The sequence below is a fragment of the Somniosus microcephalus genome, chromosome 27 (assembly GCF_052327205.1).
Source record: "Somniosus microcephalus isolate GS21.2 chromosome 27, FLI_Smic_1.0, whole genome shotgun sequence".
NCBI classification, from domain to species: domain Eukaryota; kingdom Metazoa; phylum Chordata; class Chondrichthyes; order Squaliformes; family Somniosidae; genus Somniosus; species Somniosus microcephalus.
The window spans coordinates 35373406-35401052 of NC_141013.1; the positions used below are offsets into that span (position 1 = coordinate 35373406).

The 27647-nt window shown below is 47.0% G+C and overlaps 1 protein-coding gene across 3 annotated transcripts in view; it reads left to right on the plus strand.

Moving 5' to 3' along the window:
- Positions 1-27647, plus strand: part of LOC147100121 (transmembrane 6 superfamily member 1-like) — a 179930-nt gene that overhangs the window by 88065 nt on the left and 64218 nt on the right. Inside the window, exons 1-3 of one of the 3 annotated variants that reach the window (XM_085968843.1) lie at positions 22477-23414; positions 26289-26392; positions 26529-26626. In XM_085968843.1, the coding sequence (XP_085824969.1) occupies positions 23323-23414; positions 26289-26392; positions 26529-26626 (294 nt within the window). In that variant the 5' untranslated portion in view covers positions 22477-23322. Of the gene's footprint in view, positions 1-22476; positions 23415-26288; positions 26393-26528; positions 26627-27647 lie in introns of those variants that run through there. The other 2 variants (XM_085968841.1, XM_085968842.1) reach the window with 2 other exon arrangements.

Genomic DNA, 27647 nt, shown 5'->3' on the forward strand with positions numbered 1-27647 from the left:
AGTCCATTATAAAAGATGTAATAGCAGAGCACTTGGAAAACAGTGATAGGATCGGACAAAGTCAACATGGATTTACAAAAGGTAAATCATGCTTGACTAATCTACTGGAATTTTTTGAGGATGTAACTGGTAAAATAGATAAGGGAGAACCAGTGGATGTGGTATATTTGGACTTTCAAAAGGCTTTCGATAAGGTCCCGCATAAGAGATTAGCGTGTATGGTTAAGGCACATGGGATTGGGGACAAGTTATTGACTTGGATAGAGAACTGGTTGGCAGACAGAAAGCAAAGAGTTGGAATAAACGGGTCTTTTTCCGAGTGGCAGGCAGTGACTAGTGGGGTACCGCAGGGATCGGTCCTTGCACCCCAGCTATTCACAATATATATTAATGATCTAGACAAGGGAACTAGATGTAATATCTCCAAGTTTGCAGTCGACACAAAGCTGGGTGGGCGTGTGTGCTGTGAGGAGGATGCCGAGAAACTCCAGGATGATTTGGACAGGTTGGGTGATTGGGCAGAAGCCTGGCAGATGCAATATAACATGGATAAATGCGAGGTTATCCACTTTGGTGTCAAAAACAGGAAGGCAGATTATTATCTGAATGGCAATAGATTGGGAGAAGGGGAAGTGCAACGAGACCTGGGTGTCCTTGTGCACCAGTCGCTGAAGGTAAGCATGCAGGTGCAGCAGGCGGTTAAGAAGGCAAATGGTATGTTGGCCTTCGTAGCGAGAGGGTTTGAGTACAGGAACAAGGATGTCTTGCTGCAGTTGTACAGGGCCTTGGTGAGACCACATCTTGAGTATTGTGTGCAGTTTTGGTCGCCTTATCTGAGGAAGGATGTTCTTGCCATGGAAGAAGTTCAGCGAAGATTCACCAGGCTGATACCTGGGATGGCAGGAATGACGTATGAGGAGAGATTGGGTCGATTGGGCTTATAATCGCTGGAGTTTAGAAGAATGAGAGGGGATCTCATTGAAACTTATAAAATTCTGACAGGACTGGACAGACGAGATGCAGGAAGGATGTTCCCGATGGTCGGGGAGTCCAGAACCAGGGGTCACAGTCTAAGGATAAGGGGTAAGCCATTTAGGACAGAAATGAGGAGGAATTTCTTCACCCAGAGAGTGGTGAACCTGTGGAATTCTCTACCACAGAAGGCAGTAGAGGCCAATTCATTAAATATATTCAAGAAGGAGTTGGATATATTTCTTAAGGCTAACGGGATCAAGGGATATGGGGAGAAAGCAGGGACAGGGTACTGAATTTGGATGATCAGCCATGATCGCATTGAATGGCGGAGCAGGCTCGAGAGGCCGAGTGGCCTACTCCTGCTCTTATCTTCTATGTTTCTATGTTGATTGTAAAATTGGAAAATACTGGTAATTTATCAAGGATTTGTTGCTTTTAAATGGTACAATCCTTGACCATGTAGTTCTTGACAATATTTAAGTACTCAGCTTGAGGTATCATAACCTATACTAAGAGAGACATTGGGATAAAATTTGAGAGGTGCTGATGGTCCTTAATTTTCAATTATATAGCAGCTTCAACATGGAAAAAGACCCAAGACAGATGGGACAGATGTAGGGATGGTGGTGGACAATATTAGGGAGGTGGAAGTAGGCAATCTTTGTGATGGAGAGGATATGGGATCAGAAATTCAGCTTGGGGCCAAAGAGGACACTGAGGTTGTGTCAGTCTGGTTCAGCTGCAGACAGTGACTGGGGAGGGAGATGGAGTCGGTGGTGAGGGTACAGAGTTCTGGAAATGCACTACAACATCCTGTCTTTCTGGGTTCAGCCTTGGATGTCTCTCTGGCCCAGGAACACCCGGTGAATGGGCTTGCAGCAGCATTAATGGTCATCGAATTTGGGGCCTTCTGGCTGCTGTTCAGGCCCTGCTGATCATCCTAGTGAGCCCTGAAGTTAAAAATTAGAGCTGCCTTGAGACGAAAGGAGGTTGTTGGCAGCTCCTCCAATCTGAGGGGGTTGGGCACAACCTGGGCTTACAGTAAGGACCCATCTGCATGAAGGCTTGGAGTGTGCAGCACAGATTGAAAGACTCCGCACAGCATCAACGAGCTGACAGTAGGGCAGCGGGTGGGGATGATATTCCTGCCAAATTCTTAAAGGTTAACGGGGTGGAGGTGGGGAGGAATTGTAATGGTCCTTAAGAACGGTGTCATAAACCACTGAGCCTCTCCTTGAGCTGTCTTTCTGAGGCTGATAAATAGGATTCTGTTTGAGGCACACATGCCCTTGGTCCTCCAGAGTGCGGTTATGGTTTCTGTCCACAAGCCTTATGACCCTAAAGACTACCTGAAATCTCACTGATATCAGTGGCTCTTTGGTTCTAAAGAAAGAAAGGACTTGCATTTATGTTGGAGCCATATCGAGTCTTTAGGATGTCCCAAAGTTCTTTATGTCCAATGCATTACTTTCGAAGTGCAGTTACTGTTGTTATGTAGGCAAACACGTAGGCCTTGATATTAACGGGGAGATGGAGAGGGAGTGGGGACAAGCTTAGCGGCCGGGACACCCGAAAATACGGGGACCATGGAGGTCCTGCCGAATTTAATGACGGCCTCATTTGAATTTTTTTTTTCCGTTTCCTGCCCGGCAGCCGGACAGATTAAGAGGCTGGCCAGCTATGGTAGTAGGCTGCAGCCAGGGACTGGAGATGAGGGAAGGAGGGAGGGATCGCGGGGGAGAGTAATAGATTGCAGGGGGGAAGAGATCACGAGAGGAAGAGATTGCAGGGGGGGTGGGTGGAGATCGCGAGTCGGCATTGGATTGTGGGGAGAGCTGAAGTTCGGATCGCGAGGCACTGAAGATTGGACCAGGGATGGTCGGCCGATCACAGGGAGGGAGGCTGATCATGAGGAGGGATGCCGATCATGAGCAGGGAGGCTGATCGCAGTAGGTAAGCTTGAGGGGCCAGGGGAAGCACTCCCGCTCCTCCTGGCCCACAAGCAGTGCTGGAAAAGCACTTACCTGCAGTTCTCGCCTCTATTTAGCTGCTGGGTTTCCTGAGCCCTGGGAAACCCGGCCCGCAGCCATTACATACTTTTGGCAGCCAAAATCTGAGGCACGCAGCCTCATTTAAATATTATAATTCCTGACCTGCCTCTCGAGAGCAAGTTACTCGCCTGTACCCATAACCTGTCCCGGTTAAACCGAAAGTAGACGCGTTCACGGCGAGTTGGGGGTCAGCTTTTCAATTTTTAAGAACTTAACCCCCTTTGCCCCCTCACGCCTGTCCTGTGGGGTTAGAATTCCCCCAATAGTGTATTAATTTGTGGAGGGGGGTGGGGTGGGAGGAGGAGACATAGTTCCTTCTATGTTCAGTACTTTGTACAAATATTGGCCACGAAATTTCAGATTCATTATAAGTGACATCTGAGAAATTGTGTATCTGGGCAACTGTGTGTTTTTTTATATAATGCAACTGTGAAACGACATACTACAGCAATACACAAACTGAACCTTGTTGCTGGGTGTAGTTACTATCTGATCTGAAATGGACTTTAAATCTTGCACTGATTTTATTATTCTGCTCAGTGCAGTTAGTGAGTTTTGGAGCTCATAAGGTGGCTGGTTATGCAGTTTCCCTTGCTCCCAGTCAGAACAGAGTCTTCTGTCTTACTATTCTTACAGCTCTTGGTTAGCCTCTTATGCCTCCGCACAGCTATCCCTGTTCTGGTCTGATCAAAATAACTGCATATGCGTGAGAGGTGCAGTCAAAAGATAGAAAGACTTGTATTTATCTGGCACCTTTCACAACCTCAGGATGTCCCAAAACACTTTACAGCCAATGAAGTAATTTTGAAGTGTTGACATTGTTGTAATGTAAGAAACCCTGCAGCCAATTTGCACACACCAAGATCCCACAAATAACAATGAACTAAACGACCAGATAATTGTTTTTTGTGATGTTGGTTGAAGGACAAATATTGGCCAGGACACCAGGGAGAACTCCCCTGCGCTTCCTCAAATAATGCCATGGGATCTTTTACATCCACCTAAGAGGGCAAATGGGGCCTTGGTTTAATGTCTCACCCAATAGACAGCACCTCCAACAGAGCAGCACTCCTTCAGCACGAGCACTGGAGTGTCAGCCTAGATGTTGTGCTCAATTCTATGGAGTGGAACTTGAACCCACAACATCCTGAGTCAGAGGCGAGAGTGCTGCACACTGAGCCACAGATGACACTATGGCCGGAATTTTCTGTACCTGGGCGGGTCGGGTGTGGGTGGTTGCTGTGACGGGTCGCGACACTGTTCTTCATTCCAGCCCGCCCCTGAGATCAACTTTCCGTTAATAAGAACATAGGAACATAAGAAATAGGAGCAGGAGTTGGCCATTCGGCCCTTCGAGCCTGCTCTGCCATTTAATAAGATCATGGCAGATCTTCTACCTCAACTCCACTTTCCTGCACTATCTCCATATCCCTTGATTCCCTTAATATTAAAAAAAATCTATCGATTTCTGCCTTGAATATACTCAACGACTGAGCCTCCACAGCCCTCTGAGGTAGAGAATTCCAAAGATTCACCACCCTCTGAGTGAAGAAATTTCTCCTCATCTCAGTCCTAAATGGCTGACCCCTTATTTTGAGACCATGACCCCTGGTTCTAGACTCCCCAGCCAGGGGAAACATCCTCTCTGCATCTACCCTGTCAAGCCCTGTAAGAATTTTGTATGTTTCAATGAGATCACTTCTCATTCTTCTAAACTCGAGAGAATATAGGCCTAGTCTACACAATCTCTCCTCATAGGACAATCCCCCCATCCCAGTAACCAGTCTGGTGAACCTTCGTTGCACTCCCTCTATGGCAAGTATATCCTTCCTTAGGTAAGGACACCAAAACTGAACACAATACTCCAGGTGTGGCCTCACCAAAGCCCTATATAATTGCATTAAGATGCCTTTACTCTTATACTCAAATTCTTTATCTATCCTGCTAGTTACAACCTCAAAAAACTCGAACAGAGTTGTCAAACACGATTTCCCTTTCATAAATCCGTGTTGACTCTGCCCAATCTGATTATTATTTTCTAAGTGCTCTGTTACCACATCCTTAATAGATTCTAGCATTTTCCCTACTATTGATGTCAGGCTAACTGGTCTATTGTTTCCCGTTTTCTCTCTCCCTCTTTTCTTAAATAGTGGGATTACATTTGCTACCTTCCAATCCGCAGGAACCGTTTAGAATCTATGGAATTTTGGAAGATGGCAACCAATGTATCCACTAACTCTATAGCCACCTCTTTTAAAACCCTAGGATGTAGGCCATCAGGTCCAGGGGATTTATTGGCTTTCAGGCCGATTCATTTCTCCAGTACTATTTCCTTACTAATACTAATTTTTTTCAGTTCCTCATTCTCACTAGACCCTTAGTTCTCTACTACTTCCAGAATGCTTTTTGCATCTTCTTCCGTGAAGACAGACATAAAGGGCTGGATTTTCTCAGCCCCGAGGAGGCGGGTATGGAGGCGGGACTGCCGGTAAAGTTGCAGAATGTGGGGGCGGCTGGCAAACCCGCCCCCATCCCGCCTCTGTGCCCTTTTGCCCGGAGGCGGGAACCGTCCTGCCCTGGGTCCCGTCTCCTCAAGGCGGGAAAGTGATTCAATCCTATTAACTGCATGTTAACAGGTAGTTAACAGGCAGAAAATAGGATTAGTCCCATTTTACCTTTCCAAGTGCAGGCTTCCCGACTTTGGAGAACCCCGCCAGGGTGTAGGAGATGAGAAGGAGGTCTGTGGGGGTCGAAGGGGTCTGAAAGTGCAATGTAGAGGTGAGTGATGGGTGCAAATGTGGAGTGGTAAGTATGTAAGGTGAGTGTAAAGTGTTATAAAATGTTCACTTACCTTTGTTTCTGCCTACAGCCTTCAGCCACTGTGGATCCGGAGTCCCAAAATCTTCATTGTAGATTTCACAGACTGGCTGTTGGATCCTCCGAACCAACAGCCAGGTGATTTCTGCAAAGTTGAAAGGCTTGATGAGTCCTGAACACAAGGCCTCATCAAACTACACAGAATGTCAGTGTTTGACAGCTTCACAGAGCTGTCAAATGCTGACATTTCTTCTTTCAAGAAATTTTGACAGATGGCACGTCAGATGTTGACATGCTCTGTCAGTGACTTCCCCCTAATTGGCCTGCTGAGCCCGCTGGGCAGGCTTAACAAGGTCAATCAGGGGAAAATCCTGCTGGTTGGCCAGAAGCTGATGGAGGCGGGATTAAAAGCTTCTCATTGAGAAAATCCAGCCCAAAGTATTTGTTTAATTTCTCTGCCGTTTCCTTATTCCCCATTATAATTTCTCCTGTCTCAGCCTGTAAGGGACCCACATTTACTTTCGTTAATCTTTTCCTTTTTACATACGTATAGAAACTTTTACAATCTGTTTTTATGTCTCTCGATAGTTTACTCTCATATTCTATTTTCCGTTTCTTTATCAATTTCTTGGTCCTGCTTTGCTGAATTCTAAAATCCTCCCAATCCTCAGCCTTACTACTCTTTTTGGCAACATTATAGGACTCTTCCTTTATTCTAATACTATCATTAATTTCTCTTCTTAGCCACAGGTGGACCAGTTTTTCTGTGGTGTTTTTATTCCCTAAGGGAATGTATATTCGTTGTGAATTATAAATTATTTCTTTAAATGTTTGCCATTGCTTTTCTATTGTCATATCTTTTAATCTAGTTTCCCAACCTACCTTAGCCACTTCACCTCTCATGCCTACGTAGTTGGCTTTGTTCAGATTTAGGACCCTAGTTTTGGGCTTAACTAAATCACTCTCAAACACAACATAAAATTCTATCATATTATGATCACTGCTCCCCAGAGGCTCCTTTACTACAAGGTTATTAATTAACCCTGTCTGATTGCACAATACTAGATCTAAAATAGCCTGTTCCCTAGTACGTTCCTCGACATACTGATCTAGAAAACGATCTTGAATGCATTCCATGAACTCTTCCTGTGCACTATTACTGCAAATTTGGTTTGCCCAGTCTATATGAAAGTTAAAGTCCCCCATGATTACTGTATTACCCCTGTTACATGCATCTCTAATTTCCTGATTTATACTCTGCCCGACACTACAACTACTGTTAGGGAGCCTACAAACTACTCCCACTCGTGTTTTCTGCCCCTTGTTATTTCTTAGCACCACCCAAACATTTTGTTTTTCCGAGCCAAGATCCTTTCTCTTTACTGTCTTTATCCCCTCCTTTATTATCAGGGCTATCCCCGCACCTCCTTTTCCACTCTGCATGTCTCTTCACCTGGAATATTTAGCTCCCAACCTTGGTCACTCTGTAACCACGTCTCTGTAATGGCTATTAAATCAAAGCCATTTATTCTTATCTGTGCTATAAATTCATCTATTTTGTTGCGAATGCCCCTCCAACAGTGTAGCACTCCCTCAGTACCACCCCCGGCCAGGCCCGGGCCCCGGACGCTCTCCCCCCCAGCGCCGCCGCTAATGCAAGGTGGGGGGGGGGGCGGCGGGTAGGCCCGAGGCCTGGAGGCTGGAGTTGCCATGGGCCTCGTGGGGTGTGTGTGAGGGGGAGGCCGGCCCCCCGCCTGCTCACCTCCTGCAGTCGCACGCAGCCCGGGCTGAAGTGGATCTTCAGCTCCTTCTCCGCGCGCACCATGGCTGAGCTGCACTGGTGCCTATTAAGGCAGCCCTGCATGTTACCCAGCCCTATTAAATGGTGCGGGTCTGATGACGTCATTGATGAGGTTGCCTTGGAAGTTTCTGAAGTCGGAGAGCAGCTGGAGATGGGAGACTGAGAGAGAGGGACATCTCAGCAACCTGGTGACATTTCCTACAGCCACATGGCATACAGCAATCCCTCGTGTAGGGACTGAAGTCAGCAGCCAGTGAATGTTCATCATGTGCATAATGGTATCTGTACCCATTCTTGATATGACATATCTAACTCATCTCTTTACTCTCCCACAGGTTCATCAAGAGCCCCCGCCTCCCCCCACCACCCCCACTGTCCAGGAGGAAGAGAAAGACGACTCCTCAGTGGAGCCTCCAGCCTCTGAGGTTGCGCCGTCACCAGACATAAGCGCACCCAGCACCAGTGCAGATACGCACAGCTCGGTGGGTCCCACGCGAGATAGAGTAGTGATGTCACCTGGCGTCTCACAACTCAAGTGAGCAAGAGCAGACGGTGTTGACAGGGACAGCAGTGGAGACTCCTCGCCAGAGGGCGCAGGACGCTGCCAGCTCTGCTCAGCTGCATGCAGACGCTGAGCCTCCAATACTGGGCCATCCAGAAAGAGGGCTTTGACAGGTTTTGCGACCGCGATGTATGCAAATGTCCAAAGAATGGAGGAGTCAATCTCCAACATGAGCACCACCATGTCACAGGCGATGGAGACTGTCGGCTCTTATATGGAAAGGATGGCTACCTGTATGGAGCAGCTAATGCGCCACTCACAGGAGCACATGCTAGCTAATGAGAATAGATGGCTATCTCTGGAGAATAGATGGCAGACACTCATAGACCTCCTGTCTAGGAGGGATATCAATGTAGACGTGGGTCCTTGTGGCCTCACTGATGTGCAGCAAAGTGCTCTCCAGCTCCTTGCTAGCAGGGAAGTGCGGGTGGCCCACGAGAGGGATGATGGTGAGAGGAGACATGGAAGTGGGGGCTCCTCTCAAAGTGCTCGCCCCTGTTGCCCCTCCCCCCCCCCAGTCAGAGTCTCAGATGACTCCTCGGATCGCGATGGCAGAGTCTGCCCCTGCACAGTCGCAGCAGGAGCAGATGTTGGCGGGGTTGCAGCAGGGAAGTGAGCAGGCTGCCTCAACCTCTGCTGAAGCCACATGGGTAGCACCTTGTAGAAGCATGCGTAAGAAAAAGATGAAACACAAGTGGATGCACAAGGGTGTTTTAATAAATGTTTCTGTAAAGTTTCCATTACTGTGATGTCACGCATAAAACTTTATTTTCACCACTTTCCGGTCATGGACAAATTTGTGTGCAACTTTGTAAGTGGCTTAGTGAGTTGGAGTGAATGGTGAGACATAACGTTACCTCCAGCAATGGTGGTCAGTGTGAAAGGAATGGCTTGGTCATTGTAGGGATCCTTTATGGTGTTGGTGTGGGGTGCTGGGAGCCTGGCGCAGCATGTGGCAGCCATATGGGTGTAATGTGTGAAGTTAAGTAAATCTGGCCATGATGAGCCCATCCTTGGCCTCCTGGGCAGCAATATGCTCGGGTGCTGGTGGGATCTGGACCACAAGTTCCTCCTGCTCCTCCTCCTCCTCGTCTTCCAGCTGATGCTCTTCCTCTGAAGAGGCTGTGCGCTCAGTGCTTTACTTTTCATGTAGTGCTAACCCTCGCTGCTGTGCTATGTTGTGCAGGGCACAGCAGGCCACGTCAATTTTGGAGACCCTGGCTGGTGAGTACTGAAGGGCATTTTCAGCATACCTATTGTCTGCTCTGTGACACATCTGGTGGAAATGTGGCTTTCATTATATCTCTCCTCGGCCTCAGTACTTGGCCTCCTCAAGGGTGTCATGAGCCACGTCTTCAGTGGATAGCCCTTGTCGCCAAGCAGCCAGCCAGAAAGATTGTTTGGAGGAGCGAAGAGCTGAGGGAAGGTGGACTGGCGCAGGACGAAAGAGTCATGGCAGCTGCCAGGGAATATGGCACACACATGCATAATAATCTTACTATGGTTGCAGGTGAGCTGCACATTGAGGGTGTGGAAACCCTTGCGGTTGACAAAGACTCTTGGGTGATGATGGGGTGCCCTGATGGCCACATGTATGCAGTCGATGATGCCCTGCACCCATGGGAAGCCAGTCAGAGCGGCAAAGGCCAGCACCTGCTGAGTAACACTGGCTTCATCAGTGCCAAAGTTGATATAATTGACTGACTTGTCAGAGGACATCGGTGACCAATGTGATGCATCTGTGGGCGGCCGACTGTGAGATGCCATAAATGTCTGCTGCAAATCCCTGGAAGGAGCCTGAGGCGAAGAAATTGAGGGTGCTGGTGACTTTGACAGCCACTGGTAAGGCGTGTCCACCCGCTCTTCTGGGCTGCAGGTCTTGCTCCAGCAATCTGCAAATGTCTGCGACCACCTGGCGCGATAACCTGAGCCTCCCTTGGCACTGCTGCTCTGTCATGTTGAGGAAGCTCATCCTCTGCCTGTATACCCTGTGTTGGGGATATCGCTTCCGGCGCGGTGCAGCCCTGCACTGATGCCCTCTGTTCTGTGCAACATCAGGTAGTTGAGGAGAAGGTTGGTGGTGTTGTTGTTGATGCTGCTGGGGTGCGCCTGGTGTTGCTGTTGTTGGGGCTCATCGTGGTCCGATTCTGAGGACCAAGGTGAGACAGTATAAATGGTACCCATTCTAATGTAATAGATGGCAGGTCAGGTAGTCATGACAGAAGCAATCTGTCAATGGTGTGATAGGTTGTACCAATGAAATGACAGTGGATCGCGACTTTGCTGGAAACACTAGAAAGCTAAATCTGTGCTGACAATGCACTCAGCAATGGCATCTGCCTTAGGAAAATGACCAGCTGTCATCTGCGAGTTTTTATTGTACTTGCCGTGCTGTGCACTAATGAGCTGGATCAATGGCCACTGAACTTCCGTCTCAGGTTCACAGACGTGGTTCCCGAGCTGCATGATTCCCATGCTCATCCAAGGAAATTTGAAAGGTAGGGTTAAAAAGATGCTTAAGGGTCTGACAAGCACCTCATAATCATCTAAATTAGCTCGGCTGCCTCTGCCGTTCGGGTCGCTGCCATGCTGGCAAATGCCCCCGAGGGAAAGGCACGTGGGGAGTGGGATGATGGCGGGTTCCCGACCCGCTTCAAGGTTTTTCAAGTTTCCCTCCTGACCCGCCTCCAATCGTGCCCGCACAGGCCCCAGAAAATTCCGGCCTATGTTTCTCGTCCTGTAGAGCCACGTAACCAATCAGATTGCGGTTATAGATGAGAGACACTTCAACCAATGATGTGATTACAATGAGTCCAGCAGCACATGACTAACATTTTAAACCAGTGCACCTGTTGATTGTCTATGGCCTAGAAATTGAGTTTTGGCGCAGCCAGGGCTTTAGCGCCGGAAGTTAGTGCCGGAGCTAAGTCGCGCTGGTCGGGCCCAAAATTCAATAGTTCTGCGCCCAAACGGCTGCCGGCGCTGCTGAGAGCTGTTTGCGCCTGAAAACTGGCGCAACGCGCTGAATTTTGGCGCTATTCCGGCGCTGCGGCGCCCGCTGCGGTGCGGCAGATTCGGGAAGTGCAGGCCTCCTCCTTCCCTTAAGGAGGAGCTGCCTGCACCCGGCCGCGGCCCGCGAAAATCTTTTTAAAAATGAGCCCGGCACCTCGGACAAGTGCCGGGCTTGCTTCTGTTCCGGGGGGGGGGGGGGGGGAAGTCCGGGGAGGGAGCTGCGGCCAGGCGGCCGGCGGGAAAGCGGCCGGCCGCCGCGGGGCCTTTAATGCGCCGGCGCAAAGTCATGTAAGACTCTGTTGCCAGAGTCTTAGTTGCGGCTGCCACGGGCGAGGCGGCCGCAACTGAATTTCGGCGCTGGGGCCCGTCGGCATGGCAACCGGGACGCTGCGCACACCGATGACGTCATCGGTGCCGGCGCAGCGCTACCGGTCTACCGCGGCGGAAGGGCCCCAGGCAATTTCGGCGCCGGCGCCAATTGCAGCGCTAGGCCCTCTAGCGCCGCAAAATCGGCGCTAAGGGCACTGAATTTCTAGGCCTATGTGTATTGCCATGAAAAATCTATCAGTAAATGTGAAAAGCAAAACATATAATTTGCAAACTGTATGTAGTCACTGGACACATTTGCAAACTGATCTTTTATCAAGATTTCACACTGTTCTGGGATGGAAGGGATGGGCGTGCAATCATGTCCCAGGCATCTGTCAGGTTTCTTCCACCTAACTGCTGAGGTGAATGTTTTTCTTTTTAATTCATTCTGGGGATGTGGGCATCGCTGGCAAAGCTGGCATTTATTGATGGTGGTGGTGGTGAGCCTTCTGGAACCGTTGATAGAAGTTTTGATACACTGCAGAGAGCAGTTAAGAGTCAACCACGGTGGTGGGGGACTGGAGTCATATATGGGCCACCACTGGGTAAGGGCGACAGGTTTCCTTCCCTCAAGGACGTTAGTAAACCAGTTGGATTTTTACAACAATCCAACAGATTCACGGTCACTTTTACTGACACCAGTTTTTTATTTCCAAATTTTTTTTAAAACTGAATTCAGTTTCTCAAACTGCCATGTGGGATTTAAACTTCTGTTTTCTGGATTAGTCCAGGCCTCTGGATAACTAGTCCAGTAACATAACCATTACAGTACTATGTAAAAACCATAGCATAGTGCAGCACAGAATGAGGCCATTTGGCCCATCGAGTCTGCACTGGCTCTTGCGAAGAGCAATCCAGTTAGTCCCACTTCTCCACTCTTTCCGCATATCCCTGCAATTTTTTCTCCTTCAAGTATTTATCCAATTCCCTTTTGAAGGTTACTGTTGAATCTGTATCCACCACCCTATCAGGCAGTGGATTCCTAATCCTAACCAGTCGTTGCACAAAAAAGTTTTTCCTCATGTCGCCTCTGGTTCTTTTGCCAATCACCTTAAATCTGTGCCCTCTCATTATCGACCTTTCAGCCATTGGAAACAGTTTCTCATTATTTACTCTATCTAAACCCTTCATGATTTTAAACACTTCTATCAAATCTCCTCTTAACCTTCTTTGCTCTAAGGAGAACAACCCCAGCTTCTCTCGTCTATCTACGTAACTGAAGTCCCTCATCCCTGGAACCATTCTAGTAAATCTCTTCTGTACCCTCTCCAAAGCCTTCACGTCCTTCCTAAAGTGTGGAGCCCAGAATTGGACACAATACTCCAGCTGGGGCTGAACTCGTGTTTTATAAAGGTTTAGCATAACTTCCTGACTTTTGTATTCTATGGGCTGGATTTTGATACTGGAGGCGTGTAGGAGGCGGGACTACAACTTTCGGGGTTGTAGTCCCGCCTCCATCGAGTTGTGGCCAACCCACGCGATTTTCACTTGATTGACCTTGTTGAGTCCACCCAGTGGGCTCAGCAGGCCAATTAAGGGCCACCCGGCAACAGGTGATGTCACAGATTGACACTTCATCTGTCAAGAGCTTTTGACAGATGAAATATCAACGTTTAACAGCTCTTTGAAGCTGTCAAACACTGAGAATCTGTACACTAAGTTAATTCCTTCCTCTCAGGCTGATTTAGAGATCTCTCCAGAACAGAAAGCTGAATGCTGCAACTTTTGACAGCTCGCAGCCATTCTGCTTTCTGTGCCGGTGAGATGAGGGACTCCCGAGACCTGAAGGAAGGAAGGCTGTAAAGGTAAATAAAGGTAAGTAAAACTTATTTAAACACTTTACACACACCAAACACACTTACCTCTGCACTCATGCACACATCATTCACCTGAACACCGGACATCTCGCATCCTCCAAGCCCTTCAGCCCGACGGTCCGCCTTGCTAACTTGGCATGGTTTGGAGCCATTGGGAATCCCACACTTCAGGGATAAAAATAGTGATTAGGCTAAAACTGTCTGTTAACTACCTGTTAACAGGCAGTTAATTGGCACTAATCCCCTTCCCGCCTCGGGGAGGCGGCTCCCAGCACAGGTCGGGTATCTGCCTCCTTTGAAACTGGCATGGAGGTGGGTTGGGGGCGGGATGGTTTCGTGCCCCCCGATTTTGCGATTTTAACCCCCTACACGCCTCCAATCCCGCCTCAACGGCCCAATGAAAATCGAGCCCTATGCCTCTATTTATAAAGCCCAGGATCCCATACACTTTATTAACTGCTTTGTAAACCTGTCCTGCCACCTTCAAAGATTTGTGCACAAACACCCCCAGGTCTCTCTCATCTTGCACCCCCTTTAAAATTGTACCATTTAGCATGTGTTGTCTCTCCTCATTCAAATATATCACCTCACAAAAATTTTCAGCGTTGAATTTCATCTGTGTCCGCCCATTGCACCAGCCTGTCTATGTCCTCTTGAAGTCTATTACTATCTTCCTCACTGTTTACTGCACTTCCACGTTTCGTGTCATCTGCAAATTTCAGCATTGTGCCCTGTACCCCCAAGTCCAAGTCATCAATGTATATCAAAAACAACAACAACTTCCATTTATATAGCGCCTTTAACATAGTAAAATGTCCCAAGGTGCTTCACAGGAGTGTAATCAGACAAAGATTGACACCGAGCCAAAAATGGGACATTAGATCGTGAGCAAAAGATTGGTCAAAGAGGTAGGTTTTAAGGAGCATTTAAAAGAAGAGAGAGAGGTAGAGTGGTGAAGAGGTTTAGGGGGGGAATCCACAGAATATATTCAAATTTTAAAGCAATTAGCAGGTAAAGTATTTTGATACCATAATTACAATAAAAATTCATTTTAAACAATGTTGATCTTACAGATATTATGAAATCATTGAAATCTTTGTTTAACCTATTTATTTTAAATGGAATAATGCCTTCACTAAGAGAGTGGCCAGAGACATTTCAGGTGAATGCCAGTATCCAACAATGGAACCTCAGGGACAAGGTAATTACAAGTTTTGTGCCTAACAGACATCTGTAGTGTTACACGTCTTAAAGGCATCACCTGCTGTAATGCAAAAAATGGTGATTGTCAATGGGAATCGAGGGGAAAATTTCCCACTGGCTGGAGTCATACCTAGCACAAAGGAAGGTGGTTGTGGTTGTTGGAGGCCAATCATCTCAGCCCCAGGACATCGCTGCAGGAGATCCTCAGGGCAGTGTCCTAGGCCCAACCATCTTCAGCTGCTTCATCAATGGCCTTCCCTCCATCATAAGGTCAGGAGTTTTAAGTTCCATTCGCAACTCCTCAGATAATGAAGCAGTCCGTGCCTGCATGCAGCAAGACCTGGACAACATTCAGGCTTGGGCTGATAAGTGGCAAGTAACATTCACGCCACACAAGTGCCAGGCAATTACCATCACCAACAAGAGAGAGTCTAACCACTGCCGCCTTGACATTCAATGGGATTACCATCATCGAATCCCCTGCCATCAACATCCTGGGGGCCACCATTGACCAGAAACTTAACTGGACCAGCCACATAAATACTGTGGCTACAAGAGCAGCTCAGAGGCTGGGTATTGTGCAGTGAGTGACTCATCTCCTGGCTCCCCACCATCTACAAGGCACAAGTAAGGAGTGTGATGGAATACTCTCCACTTGCCTGGATGAGTGCAGCTCCGACAACACTCAAGAAGCTCGACACCATCCAGGACAAAGCAGCCCGCTTGATTGGCACCCCATCCACCACCTTAAACATTCATTCCCTTTACCACTGGCACACCGTGGCTGCAGTGTGTACCGTCTACAAGATGCACTGCAGCAACTCGCCAAGGCTTCTTCGACAGCACCTCCGAAACCCACGACCTCTACTAGAAGGACAAGGGCAGCAGGCGCATGGGAACACCACCACCTCCAAGTTCCCCTCCAAGTCACACACCATCCTGACTTGGAAATATATCGCCGATCCTTCATCGTTGCTGGGTCAGAATCCTAGAACCCCCTCCCTAACAGCACTGTGGGAGTACCTTCACCACACGGACTGCAGCGATTCAAGAAGGCGGCTCACCACCACCTTCTCAAGGGCAACTAGTGATGGGCAATAAATGCTGGTATTGCCAGCGATGCCCACATCCCATGAACTAAAAAAAACCCTTGTATTTATATAGCACTATTCATGTCCTCAGGACATCCCAGATTGCTACACAGCCAATGAATTATATTTGAAGTGCAGTCACTGTTGTAATGCAACCACTCTCTGTTAAGTTAGCTATATGGATTGAAGTGCTCCAGTTCCATTCACTATTCAGGTAGGTAAGTTACCAATTACCACAAATCAAATCATCAATTTTGCTTTCACATTTACAAGCCTGCAAGTACCATTAGACCAACCAATAAAATTGCTCAACAAATTTTCTTCAAGTACTGTTAGTGACCACATTGTTTCTCGCTGTCAGCCATGGCTCAGTGGTAACACTTGCACCTCTGAGTCAGAAGGTTGTGGGTTCAATTCTCACTCCAGAGACTTGAGCACATCAATCCAGGCTTACACTCCAGTACAGTACTGAAGGAGTGCTGCATTGTCAGTAGGTGCTGTCTTTCAGATGAGACATTAAACTGAGGCTCCGTCTGTTCTCTCAGATGGACTTAAAAGATCCCATGGCATTTCAAAGAAGTGCAGGGAAGTTCTCCCCGTGTCCTGCCTAATATTTATCCCTCAACCAACATCAATAAAACAGATGATGTAGTCATTTATTTCACTGATGTTTGTGGGAGATTTCTGTGCACAAATTGGCAGCTGCGTTTCCTACATTACAACAGTGACTACACTTCATTGGCTGTAAAGCGCTTTGGGATCTCCTGAGGTGGTGAAAGGTGCTATATAAATGCAAGTTCTTTGTTTTCTTTTACTTGTCATACTGCTCCTGTCAAACTACAATAACCAGAGTACACCATGACAGCCCCTTCACATGGTGCTAGGCAGAAAATAACAACAGTGAGGCATGAGCAATTGAAAATATTTTTTTTAAAGATTTAGGGCTAAAAATTGATGGGGCGCTAACTTTGCAGTGTCCCGGAAAAATTAGCGCCCCCGCGCCGGAAATTGAGTGGTTGCGCCCCAAGAGGGAAGCGGAGTGCTACTGGAAGCACCCCGCATCCCTCTTGGGGCACTGCGAGTCAATATCGCGGTGCTACGTGGCGCTGTGACACATCGCACCGCGGTATTGCAGGCCTTCCACCCCTTCTTAAAGGGGAGGGGCCTTGCGCAGTGCGACCCGGGGCCAAGCTAGGCCCCCGGGGATCGGGAGTGCTGGCAAAAGAGCCCGGCACTCAAGAGAAGTGCCGGGCTCTTGGAGCGCAGCCGGCACTCTGCGGGGGGGGGGAGGGGCGTTCAGGAGACCGGAGACGGGAGCGCAGGCAGGTGCTGGCAGGTGGCCAGCAACAAAAATGGCCACCCCGCACCTCGCCTTTAAATAGCACCTCTCCGGCCGCAGGTAGGCCCCCCTGACCCCATCGGACATAGTGTCTGGCGGTAAGACGGGGCGCTTCCGAAGATTGCGGCTGGGGCATGAGCGGGATGCTGCGCACGGCCATGACGTCATCGCTGGCGGCGCAGCGACGCGGGGCGCTACTGGTTAGCGCCGCCACTAACCTCCTGCTGAGTTTCGCGGGAGGCGTGGGCGGCGCCGTGCCCGGGTGCTAGTTGCTTTGCGCCCCGTTGCCGGGAGGCGCAAAGCAACCCAATTTTTCCCCCTTAATTTTTTTTCAACACTTTATAGCTTAAAGTGTTAAATAAAAATTTAAGGCAAAAATGTTTGGGACATGATTATTTGTGTCTTTGAGGGAGACTGATGTTTGTGCCAGACCTGGACAGGAAGGTTTATGTTTACTTCGATGCTGAATGTTAAGATTCGGGCTTCCTCCCAAGATTCTTAACTTGTATTCACCAGCAAAGACAATTTCCACAAGCAGACCAAGTCTCCCACCAATCAAACTCAGCACTCTTATCATAGAGTCATACAGCACAGCAGGCCATTCGGCCCATCATGCCTGAGCCGGCTCTTTGAAAGAGTTATCCAATTAATATCACTCCTCTGCTCTCTCCCCATAGCCCTGCAAATTTTGCTATTATGCATGCCCTGAATGAGATAGCATGTCACAGGGCTGATAATTACCCTTCACCTAAAACACTGGGGAACCACATGGGATATCTACCAGCATCTGCTGACTGCTCTAAAACATGGTAAATACCACACTGTTAGACTGTTACATTCAGGATAAAATTAAGAGATTTATTCACAAATAGGTTAATTACATAGAAGCAAGTAAAACACAAGTTAATGATGCTACAAATACTTAGAAAACAATGAGGATTGAATCAGGCCTCAAAGGTTTGAAATATGTGGGGTGAAATTTGATAGCGCCGACTTGCCAGCATGAACTCGGCACAGGGAATGATCCCTGCACTGGAACAGGTAGGCCTGGGGCACACTCGATATTGGGCCTCTCTCAGATTAGACTGGCGGACTGCGGACACCTGCTGTGTGCCCCAGGCAGCTTGCCGGCAAAGCGGGTGTAAATTTAGGGCCACTGCTTTGCTGGCAGTGGCCGTGAGGAAGATCCCGGGGGGTGGCGATCGAGAGGGAAGGGGTGGTCGAGAGTAAGAGGGCGGTCGAGAGTGAGGGGACGATCGAGAGTGAGGGGGCGATCGAGAGGGAGGTGACCGGGACGGGGAGGTGATCGAAGGGGGAACGGGAGGGGAGGCAATCGTGAGGCTGGCAGCGGTCTTCTGGCCACATATCCACGGCATAACTAAGACCGCCTATTTCTACCTCCGTAACATCGCTCGTCTCCGCCCCTGCCTCAGCTCATCCGCTGCTGAAACCCTTATCTGTACCTTTGTTACCTCTAGACTTGACTATTCCAACGCACTCCTGGCCAGCTTCCCACACTCTACCCTACGTAAACTTGAGGTCATCCAAAACTGTCCTGTGCCCTAACTCGCACCAAGTCCCATTCACCTATCACCCCTGTGCTCGCTGACCTACATTGGCTCCCAGTTAAGCAACGCATCAATTTTAAAACTCTCATCCTTGTTTTCAAATTCCTCCATGGCCTCACCCCTCCCTATCTCTGTAATCTCCTTCAGCCCCACACCCCCCCCCCCCCCCGAGATATCTGCGCTCCTCTAATTCTGGCCTCTTGAGCATCCCAGACTTTATTCGCTCCACCACTGGCGGCCGTGCCTTCAGCTGCCTAGGCCCTAAGCTCTGGAATTCCCTCACTAAACCTCTCCACCCCTCTACCTCTCCCTCCTCCTTTAAAATGCTCCTTAAAACCTACCTCTTTGTCCAAGTTTTTACTCACCTGCCCTAATGGCCCGTATTTTCCGATGCCTACGGCTGTGTACGCGCGTGTACACACCCGTAGGGACATTGGAAATGCCGGTTTCAGGCATGCGAAGCTGAAATTTTTTTTTTTTTAATTTCCACTCATTTATAATTAAAAAATACTTTTAAAAAAGGTAAATTTATTTTTAGCCTCGTAAAAAACTTTAATTATTATTTTTTTTTAATTTAATTTTTGTTTAAAATATTTAATTTAATGTAATTTTAACTTATTTTAAAAACGTGATTTTAAAAAAATGATGTGTTTTGATGTGTTTTTGGGGTGATCTCCATTCATATATTTGACAGGTCTATCTGTCAAAAGTATGAAGGGAGATTCTCTTCTCCTATTGGCTGGTCTGGCCCACGTGATCCCAGGGACGCTCGCGAACCGCCTGCGCCCCTGGGATACGTGGGTCCTGCGCATTTCGACTGTGGAGAGGCCCAGGAGCGGAAGTGTCCGGACCTCGGGAGCCCTCAGGTAAGGGCATAGATTTTTTTCCGATAGGAGGCCTCCGCACGCAGGAAGCCTCCTATCGGAAATCACGGGCCATTATCTCCTTATGTGGCTCGGTGTCAAATTTTTTGTCTTATAACACACCTGTGAAGCGCCTTGGGATGTTTTACTACGTTAAAGGCGCTATATAAATACAAGTTGTTGTTGGCTTCAGGATTGCTGTAGAGCAGGGGGAGTGCTCCTGCTCTATGAGTTAATGGTCTCTGTTTGCAACTACATGCTAAATCTGTCAGTCCTGCTCAGCTCATCCTACAGCTGTAACCTGAGTAACTCTATGTGGGTGACTCAGTACTGCTCTACGCACATCCGTCCTGACTCTGGGCAACTTGCTGAGCTCCTGCATAGCATCACCAATGAGCACCACAGACGGCTCCACTGGACCAACATTGGCTTTGCTCTTTTTTTAGCCTATTTGCTGTACAAGTTACAGATACATTGGCACAGACCTAGCTGGAGCAGGACATCTCGCGGTGTGCCCCGTTTGACCATTTCCTGCACACTTCAGCTCGAAACTTTTTTGCACCATAACTTGCTGGAAGTGCAAGCTGATAGCGGTGTGGTGAGGGCAACGAGGCATCTGGGACCTTGGTGAAGGACAGGACCAACAGTCTATCTTCTTAACAAATGAGATTTAAGCAATGAGAAAGAAACAGAGGGACGACGGAGAAGAAAGGTGAATTAGAGTCAAATCAGGTACAGAAAGAGAAATAAAGAGAGGGAAAGAAAGTTTGGATTAAGAGAGAGCAAAAAAAAAGACAGAAAGGAAAAGTAAGAAAAAAATTAAAGCATTTAAATTTGACATTTTAAAATCTCAAACAACAATTTACTACATGCAGGACTGAGTCTCAACAGTTTAAACTGTTCCCTTCCTGGGCCGGAGAGATCGATTGACATTGCATTAACAATTATTGTCATTATAAAGGTACTTCCACTATTAATTATGAGCTCTAACTTTCTGTGGCGAGTTTAATGGGCAATTAATGTGTAAATCCAGCAAGTTCTTAAAAATAACGGGGAAGTTGGGGGCGAGATGCTGTTTGTGCAACGCAAAGAGCGGAGCGGCGTAAATCGACCAGCACGTTCTGCAAATTCGCAATTCGTGCCGTATCTCCTAATCCCCTGAACTTGCTGGTCAAATTGCACATTAATAACGGCATGCGTCGTTAACACGCCTTAATATTTCCAGGAAGATTTACTCCATTAACATTGAAACCATTCTTCTCCAGCGCATCATACTGCAACAGTATTAAAAGTCCTGCTTCTTTTTCACCCATCTAAATCAGACTCTAGCCATACTGTGGCCAAAAGCACATCAGTCACCCCCAGAATACCATGAATCGAGGCATACATACATGTCCCTTAGAAACACCAGATGTGTGCACCGGCATCTGACTGCAATTGATATTTTCTTTTTATTCTTTCAGGATGTGGGCATTGCTGACAAGGCTGGCATTTATTGCCCATCCCTAGTTGCCCTTGAGAAGGTGGTGATAGGCCTTCTTCATGAACCACTGTAGTCCGTGCGGTAAAGGTTCTCCCACTGTACTATTAGGTAGGGAGTTCCAGGAGTTTGACCCACTGGCGATATATGTCCAAGTCTCTTTGTTCTGGACACCCCCACCAGAGGAAATAGTTTCTCTGTATCTATCCTATCAAATCCTTTATCATCATAAACTCCTCAATTAGATCACCCCTTAATCTTCTATAATCAAAGGGAATACGAGTCTAGTCCTGGCGTCATTCTGGTGAAATTGCGCCGCACCCCCTCCAAGGCCAATATATCCTTCCTAAATTTATCCTTAAAATTAGAACTAGGACGTTCTGGGGGGATGTCAGGAAACCCTTCTTCACTCAAAGGGTAGTGGAAATCTGGAAATCGCTCCCTCAAAAAGCTGAGGGTCAGTTGGCTGGGGGGTCAATTGAAAATTTCAAAACTGAGATTGATAGAATTTTGTTAGATAAGGGTATTAAGTGATAGGGAACGAAGGCAGGTAAATAGAGTTAAGATACAGATCACACATGATGTCATTAAAAGGTGGAACATGCTCCAGGGGCTGAATGGCCTACTCCTGTTTCTGTGTCGAGGAAATGATAAGGTACTAATGTATTTTTTCAAATTTGAACTGCATATGTCACATATAATGTGCCAATCTCCTTCTCACTCGTCTTGTTCCCTAATTTGGTCTCATCAGCAAACTTTGATGTATATAAAATGGAAACATGACTTTGAAGGGATAACCAAATTTTAATTTGATTTACTAAGGATTATTTAAAGTTTTATTAATTACAGTCTATTTGTTTATTTTTGACTGGTCCTATCAAAAGAGGGACTTTGAAGGGGAGGGGGAGACAATTAGAAACAGGTGCATAAATATGAGGGTGCCTTGCTTGACATACAAGGAGTACCTGCGACCTCGGTCACGGGGGGAGGGGAGGGAAAGGGAAGAGAGGAGAGAGGAGAGGAAATGTGGAGAAATGGCCATGCTTTAACTTTAAAACGGTTGTTATCTGCACAGACGGAGGGGAGCGGGTAAGTCGGAGGACCTCCTCGTAGGACTGCTCCTGGGCCTGGTCAAGGTGGCTATTCACAGGTCCAGGCAGCGCGCAGTCGAGGGGGGTCGTTTGGCCCGACTGCCTGCCTCCCTTCCGCAGCTACGTTCGTGCCCGGCTGTCCCTGGAGATGGAGCACGCGGTGTCCTCCGGCACGCTTGAGGCCTTCCGCGACCGGTGGGCACTGGCATGCATCATCACCCCTGGGACCAAATTGTAATTAGACTTGTTAAGTTTAATTTTTTTTTAATTGTATAATTTTTTTTTGGAACATTTTACAGTAAATCACATTTACAGAGCTCAAGTCTCAGCTCTTTGTACAAAGTCACAAGCCCCTCACCCCTACAAGGCAGGGGGTCCCAGTCTCTACAAGCTTCTTGGTCATCTTCATTTGTTCATCCAGATAGCGGGTCTCCAGGAATTCACACAGATGAGGGTCGGCGCTCCCAGTGGAGGGTTTGTGCAGATCCGGCAGACTCTGGTTGACATTCTTCTCCATCTGCAGGGCTCTCTGCATCGCCGAGCGGAGCCTCCCGCTCTCCCAACCGAACAATTGGACTGTAAAAAAGCTTAAAAACCCTAGATTAATATTTAAAACTTAATTGTATAATTTATTGGTTGTGCCCCTTTAAGAAAGGGGGTGGGGCACTAATTCCTCTTGATGACGACATCAGCCATTAATCACTGATTTTAACATAAAAGAGGTTGCAAGCTACACAGATGAAGGTCACACCGCATACAGCTTAAAAAAATGCATGCAAAATCGCACTATCAAATACACGATGCTTTTTCATCCTCCTACATACACTCTGCAACAAAACACACAGCGGATCCAAAAGGTCTCTGGTGTGTTGCTGGCCCGGGCTGTGAGTGGCAGCTGGGCGGTGTACTGACGTTCGGGGATCTGGAGCCCGTCCAGCCTTCAGCAGGAATGTGATTGTGAGAAGGCGATCAGAACCAGAACCTCCATCCCACAGAGAGCGGGTCCCCAAGACAACCACTGGGCTTGCATTATTATTACCCTATTATTATTTTGGTGCTTTGCCCTTTGAAGCCTGGGTGAGAGAGGAGAGAGGAAGTTGCAGTTCTGTTTGGAAGGAGCAATACATTCTCTGGCTCCCTTTGTAATAACCTTGACAGGAACCAGGGAGAGAGTACAAATGCTGGAGTCCCATGTGACGGAATTGCAGCAGAATAGTTTTTGAAAAGAACAAAGCAATTGCAGTTACGACTAATAATAATTTCAATTTCTGCTTAAAAAAAAAATGACTGCTTCCTCCGCCACTAGGGTCTTTGTGTTATCTCTCGTGTCAATTCCAGTGACCTATCTGTTTAATTTCTTATCTACAAACAGCAGGTAAGTCGGTGCTGGTGTGCAGACTTGTCTTTGTATCTGGATTTGTCCTTGTGCTGTGTTGAAGTGCAGCAAAATTGAGGAAGGCATGTTATTATTGTTTTAAAAAGTCCATTAAAGTAGCGGATGCAGGAAGGGTGGGTAGCGTGTGGCCAACATGTAGCAAGCTGTTCAGCATTGTTTAATAAGCACAGGAACATGATACAGTGGAAACTGAGCGTTCAGACCTGCGCCCAGTACCATTTTAGCTGGCATTTGTAATCTGTGTTTGATTAAGTATCATACTGGGCCAAAATAAGCTTGCTTTGTAGTTTTTGTATTAAGCAGATTTTTTTATATATCTGACTAGTCCTGTATAGGATCTTTCTTCCTAATCACTGTGTCTGCTGGAGTTGCTGGCAGTTGGAACTTAAGGGTTTGCATTGTGTGCAACAATATATACCTATATATCTGGAATATTACACCATTAGTATGAAGCTGTTATCAGTCCATCAAGGCCTAAAGTGTTTGGATAACCCCTGCAATGTACTGTCACTACTGAAATATTAATTGTATCTAACATTTATTTTGTAAGTAAATCTATCACTAGCATAATTTTGGTCAAGTGTGGTATTTGCACTCTACCAAAATGTTTAGTCCTATACTGATAACTTTTTTTGTCTAGTTTCTGGAGCCTTTTCTCTCCCTTTCTTCCCCGTCCCGTCTGCTCCCTCAGGTGGACGTAAAAGATCCCATGGCGCTATTCGAAAAGGAGCAGGGGAGCTCGCCCCGGTGTCCTGGCCAATACTTATCCCTCAACCAACACCTAAAACAGATTATCTGGTCATTATCTCATTGGATTTTGTGGGATCTTGCTGTGTGTAAATTGGTTGCCGTGTTTCCTATATTACAACAATGACTACACTTCAAAAGCACTTCATTGGCTGTAAAGCGCTTTGGGATGTCCTGAGATTGTGGAAAGCGTTATATAAATGCAAGTTCTCTCTTCCTCAGAAGGTGTTGGCTTCTTGCCAGGGCATGGGTTGACCGGTGTTAGTTGTCTTACAGCCCCACATTTATAGTCCCACAGGAAGAAGGGGTCCTTCAGTCCCGTATCACTTCTGGCCATTCTTCATGTGTGACCCTGAGCGATGAATGTTGGACAGTTTAACCATGGGAACCATCAGAGCTGAGTGTGTTTTAATCCTGACGTGCATCAGTTGGGAGTGACCAGATAGTGACTAGGAGAGGTTGTCCAGGCGGCTGCTAGTTCCCCTTCCCACTCGAGTTCAAGGGATACCGAGGCCAATTGCATTATCTCTACTGCCTTTTTAGCTGAGATTAGTCCATGGATCAAGCCTGACACTTCACTGTAGTATATGGGGCAGTATCACACCATCCAGTGTATTATTCGTGACTCCACAGTATGATGTCTGATGTGGCTCCGTTGGTAGCACTCTCGGGTGACTGTCTGTGTGGAGTTTGCACATTCGCCCCGTGTTTGCGTGGGTTTCCTCCGGGTGCTCCGGTTTCCTCCCACAGTCCAAAGATGTGCGGGTTAGGTTGATTGGCCATGATAAAAATTGGCCCTTAGTGTTAGGGGGGATTAAATACGTAGGGTTATGGGGATAGGGCTTGGGTGGGATGGCTGTCAGTGTAGGGACCGGGTGCTAGGGTTTGGATGATCAGCCATGATCTCGTTGAATGGCGGAGCAGGCTCGAAGGGCCGAATGGCCTACTCCTGCTCCTATCTTCTATGTTTCTATGTTTCTCGCCTCTGAGTTAGAAGGTTGTGGGTTCAAGCTCCCAAACCAGAGACTGAGCACAAAATCTAGGCTGCCACTCCACTGAAGCACTGAGGATGTGCTGTGCTGTCTTTTGGATGAGACGTCAAACCGAAACCCTGCCGGCCCTCTCAGGTGGACGCAAAAGATCCCACAGCACGATTTTGAAGAGGAGCAGGGGAGTACTCCCCGGTCTCCTGGCCAATATCTATCCTTCAACCAACATCACTAAAAAAAAAACAGATTACCTGATCGTTACCACACTGCTGTTTGTGGGAGCTTGCTGTGTGCAAATTGGCTGCCACGTTTCCTACATTACCACAGTGACTCCAAAAGTACTTCATTGTATTTATATTGCAAAAATCCAGTGGCACTCTTGGTCACGGATCCTAATTAAATTCAACTTTTCTGTGGCTGTTCTTAAAGGGGTGGGAACTATAAAGACTGTCTTCATTCAGAATGTACCATTATTCATCATATAGACTTGGTCCATAACCATAATGGTTAGAATGTGGAATTCGCTGCCACAAAGAGTAGTTGAGGCGAATAGCACATATGCATTTAAGGGGAAGCTAGATAAGTGCGAGGAAGAAAGGAATAGAAGGTTATGCGGATAGGGTTAGATGAAGAGGGGTGGCAGGAGGCTCATGTGGAGCATAAGCACCAGTATAGTCCAGTTGGGCCAAATGGCCTGTTTCTGTGCTCTACATTCTATGTAATACCATAATGTAATTCCTCAATTCTAATCACTCCACCATTGGCGGCCGTGCTTTCAGCTGCCTGGGCCCTAAGCTCTGGAAGTCCCTCCTTAAACCTCTCTGCCTTTCTACCTCTCTTTCCTCCTTTTAAGACGCTCCTTTTAACCTACCTCTTTGACCAAGCCTTGCCCTAGTATCTCCTTAAGTGGCTTGGTGTCAAAATCTGTTTGATAACGCTCCTGTGAAACACCTTGGGACGTTTTACAACGTTAAAGGCTCTATATAAATGCAAGTTGTTGTTGTTGAATGACATGGTTACATTTTTTAATAATAAAAATCAGACTCTTTAACAAAATATCAGATAAAATGAAACTTTTTCTTTTAAACCAGTTGACTTTTATTTTTTCCTTTGGCAGCCCCCGGACAATCCTTATTGTTGCAATGTTGGTCTTGATTTCGATTGCAATAACGGCATTTTTTCTGGTAAAAAAGAAACCTCCGAAGGACCCTTTATTCTATAGTGAGTATTACTGAAGGAAAGAAACATTGGATTTGTATATGTTTATTTTCACCATAATTCAGTCAATTTTGTGCAGTTTATACTTTGGAAAATCCCTGATTCCCATGATAATTGTGTGCTATTTTCTTCACGGCAGTTTATGCAGTGTTTGCCTTCACCAGTGTAGTGGACCTCATTATAGGACTTGAGCAGGATGGAATCATTGATGGATTCATGACCCATTACTTGAAAGAGGTAAGCAATAACTGTGTATCCTCTGCAAAGGATTTACGGGGTAGTTTTGACTTTGGGTGTGAAACAGGCGATGTCGGATCAGCCGCCCCATTATACATCCCTCCTGAGTTTCATTTCCAAAAAAAAGAAAATAATATCACCCAAAATCAAAATGTCCCTTAGACTTTGGGAAATCTGTCTTGTCTGCTGGACAATCCTTACCTGGTAGATTGAGTCAGGAAGGATCCCTATCCTGTGGGGGTACTACTTTGGGAGTGGTGATCTATGATAATATGGTTGAGACCAAGTTTAAAAAAAGCAAAATTACTTACTAAAGATGCAATATTGTTCAGAAATCGATACTTGTATATAACCCCCCTATTCTCCCTACTTATACTGTATTCAGTGTGTGTCAGTTGCATTGAATCAAATTAAGTTGTAGACACAAGCATTTTTCCAGGGCTGCGAGGGGTTTAATGACAGACCTCGAGGGAATGATGTCTCTCTTTGCTGCTGAATCTAGGAATTAACTATGCTAGGCAGAGATAACTTGTATTTCCTTTATCCTCTGAATAACCTTGGGTGACGATTTCCTTCGTGCTATTTTTAGTGAAATCATAAACCCATGTATAAAGATCACATTTTCGTATTTTGTTACAAATAATTAAAGCAGGGAAACTTCCCTTATTTTTCAAGCTTGGTCAAAGAGGTGGGATTTAAGGAGGATCTTAAAGGAGGTGGAGGGTCTTAGGAATTCTAGAGAGTGGGACCTCGGTAGCTGAAGGCCACCAATGGTGGGTGACGGATGCACAATAGGCCAATCGGAGGAATGGAGAATTTTTTTTTGGTGGGGGGGTGTAAGACTGGAGAAGTAGGGAGGGACAAGGCCATGAAGTGATTTAAATACAAGGATAAGAATTTGTAAACTTAAAGACGGTCACCCCCTCCATCTCGCTCTCTCTCTCCCCTTGTCTCTTTCTCTCTCCTCGTCTTTTTCTCCCTCTCTTTCTCTTCCTCTCTCTCTGTTTCTCTCATTTCATTT